The sequence below is a fragment of the Ylistrum balloti genome, unplaced genomic scaffold (genome assembly GCF_031769215.1).
Source record: "Ylistrum balloti isolate Yb309-2 unplaced genomic scaffold, AGI_CSIRO_Ybal_v1 Utg369646, whole genome shotgun sequence".
Classification (NCBI taxonomy): Eukaryota; Metazoa; Mollusca; class Bivalvia; order Pectinida; family Pectinidae; genus Ylistrum; species Ylistrum balloti.
The window spans coordinates 2,412,421-2,414,316 of record NW_026781904.1 but is presented as its reverse complement, the minus strand read 5'-3'; the positions used below and the strand labels follow the sequence as shown (position 1 = coordinate 2,414,316).

At 38.4% G+C, this 1,896-nt stretch overlaps 1 protein-coding gene across 1 annotated transcript; it reads right to left on the bottom strand.

Moving 5' to 3' along the window:
* Positions 1–421: 421 nt before the first annotated feature.
* LOC132555371 (neuropeptides capa receptor-like) lies at positions 422–1,564 on the bottom strand. Its single transcript, XM_060219722.1, has one exon. The coding sequence runs from the start codon at positions 1,562–1,564 to the stop codon at positions 422–424; it is 1,143 nt and encodes a 380-aa protein (XP_060075705.1).
* Positions 1,565–1,896: the final 332 nt, after the last annotated feature.

Here is a 1,896-nt window from a genome sequence, read left to right as displayed (position 1 = left end):
GACAAAACACTGTAGTTTATTATCTTACTTTTGAATTAAATAAATCTTCAAGATTAAAACCTTTGTTTGTTTTTATTCGTTGAACAAAACACTAATTTTACATATGATAAATGAAGCATAAAATACAATGAGACACGTGATAATTTCAAAGATTGTCAAGTAAAACAATTCAAAAATTATTTTGAAAGATGTTGAAAAAAAAAAAAAATAATAAAAATAACACTTTGTACATATGTTACGTACTGGAATTTTCAATTAATTAAATGCTTACTCCTCTGTACCAAGACATAATTTTACATAGTTTTATTTTCTTTCATTGTTCATCGTTAGAACGCGATCCTTGCCAATCATCTAGTGCCTGTCACTTTCAGGAAAGTTTTGTGCCGTACATTTTGCCAATAATTTTCACCCTGTTTAGTAATCAAAGTTCATCAAGATTTCTTTCCTTGTTCTCTATTCCGTTCGGTATACTGTCAATTTCTGTTGTTTCACAATTGACTGTTGAATACTTTTCTGGAGTTGTTAAGCAAGCTGGTTTACAGTATCTGCTAAATGATTTACGGAAATTTTTACTGCAGATAAAGAACAAAAGGAACTTCACAGAAAAGTTTGAATAGTACACGAACTGCAAAGCAAGTTGTATAAAAGCTTCTCTGAATGTGACGCTAGATGAGGCACTAGGACGGAAGCTGAGGTACAGTCTAGTAATATGACTAGGAGCATTAAGAAAGAGAAAAGTAGCCGATAACACACCAAGCATCTTTGCGACTCTCACTTGAGGAAGGGTGGACATTTTCATTTTGTTCTTCGATGATTTCAAGGCACTCCGTTTACGTTTGTTTTGTATCGATCGACAAATGGCGAGAGAGATGGCGATAAGCATCAACGTGATCAAGATCAGTGGGATAAGAAGTGTGATGAAAGTGTCAATGTAGGCTACCATGGACGCAACGTCTCGAAGTTCCGGGGAAGGTAGACACATGGGAATGCTTCTGCCACCCACGTTGTAGACTTGGACAGTCGTAGCAAAAATGGACACTAAGTAAGCAAGCATTGCTAGCAAAGCCAATGAAGTGGTCACCATGGTCGCACGTCGCACTGTGCACATTGATCTGATTCGGGCCGGGTGACAGATAGTTATGTAGTTCTCAACGGTGATACAGACAACGAACCAGACCGACAGGAACGTACATATGTAACCCCAGTAGACCAGAAACTGACATAGATGTGGCATATGATTGAAGCGGTAACCCAGAACCTCCAGCCAAACAAATAGTAATGAAATAAGAACCCCAGTGTCTGATATAAGAACGGCTTGTACATACACACTAGAAGATATATTTCGTAACCCTTTCTCCAGAAATGCGTACGATGACAAACTGTTGCCAATCAATCCACTGAAAACAATTATGGGTAGAATATAGGCATGGATGAAATAATATACTGCTTGCTGGTCGCTGTAATGTCTCGGCGGCCCGCCATACACAGCCGTTAAATTACTGCTTTCATTTAGAGAGACGTTCCGCACCGCCACCTCCGTCACGGTATCCCCTGGACCATCCATCTAGCGTCAGGCCTAATTCGAACGCTGGATTTAGTTATTACCTGGAACGAGAAAGGCAAAGATTTGCTAGAAGTTGTTACATCATTTTCACCGAGCGTCCAGAATAACTGACCTAAATACGTCAATCAGTCGTGAAAACGATTACCACTGACATCTTCAGAAAATAACGAGGAAAACGTCCGGAAATTATAAATCCCACACATTTGATACAAACTAAATACGTGTTGCTCAAGAACACAGCATGTAGTAAGTGTATTTGCTTCTCATAATGATACCGAATTTATTTAAATTACGTTTCTTCCATCACTAATAGAAAACATTTGAGAATAGCC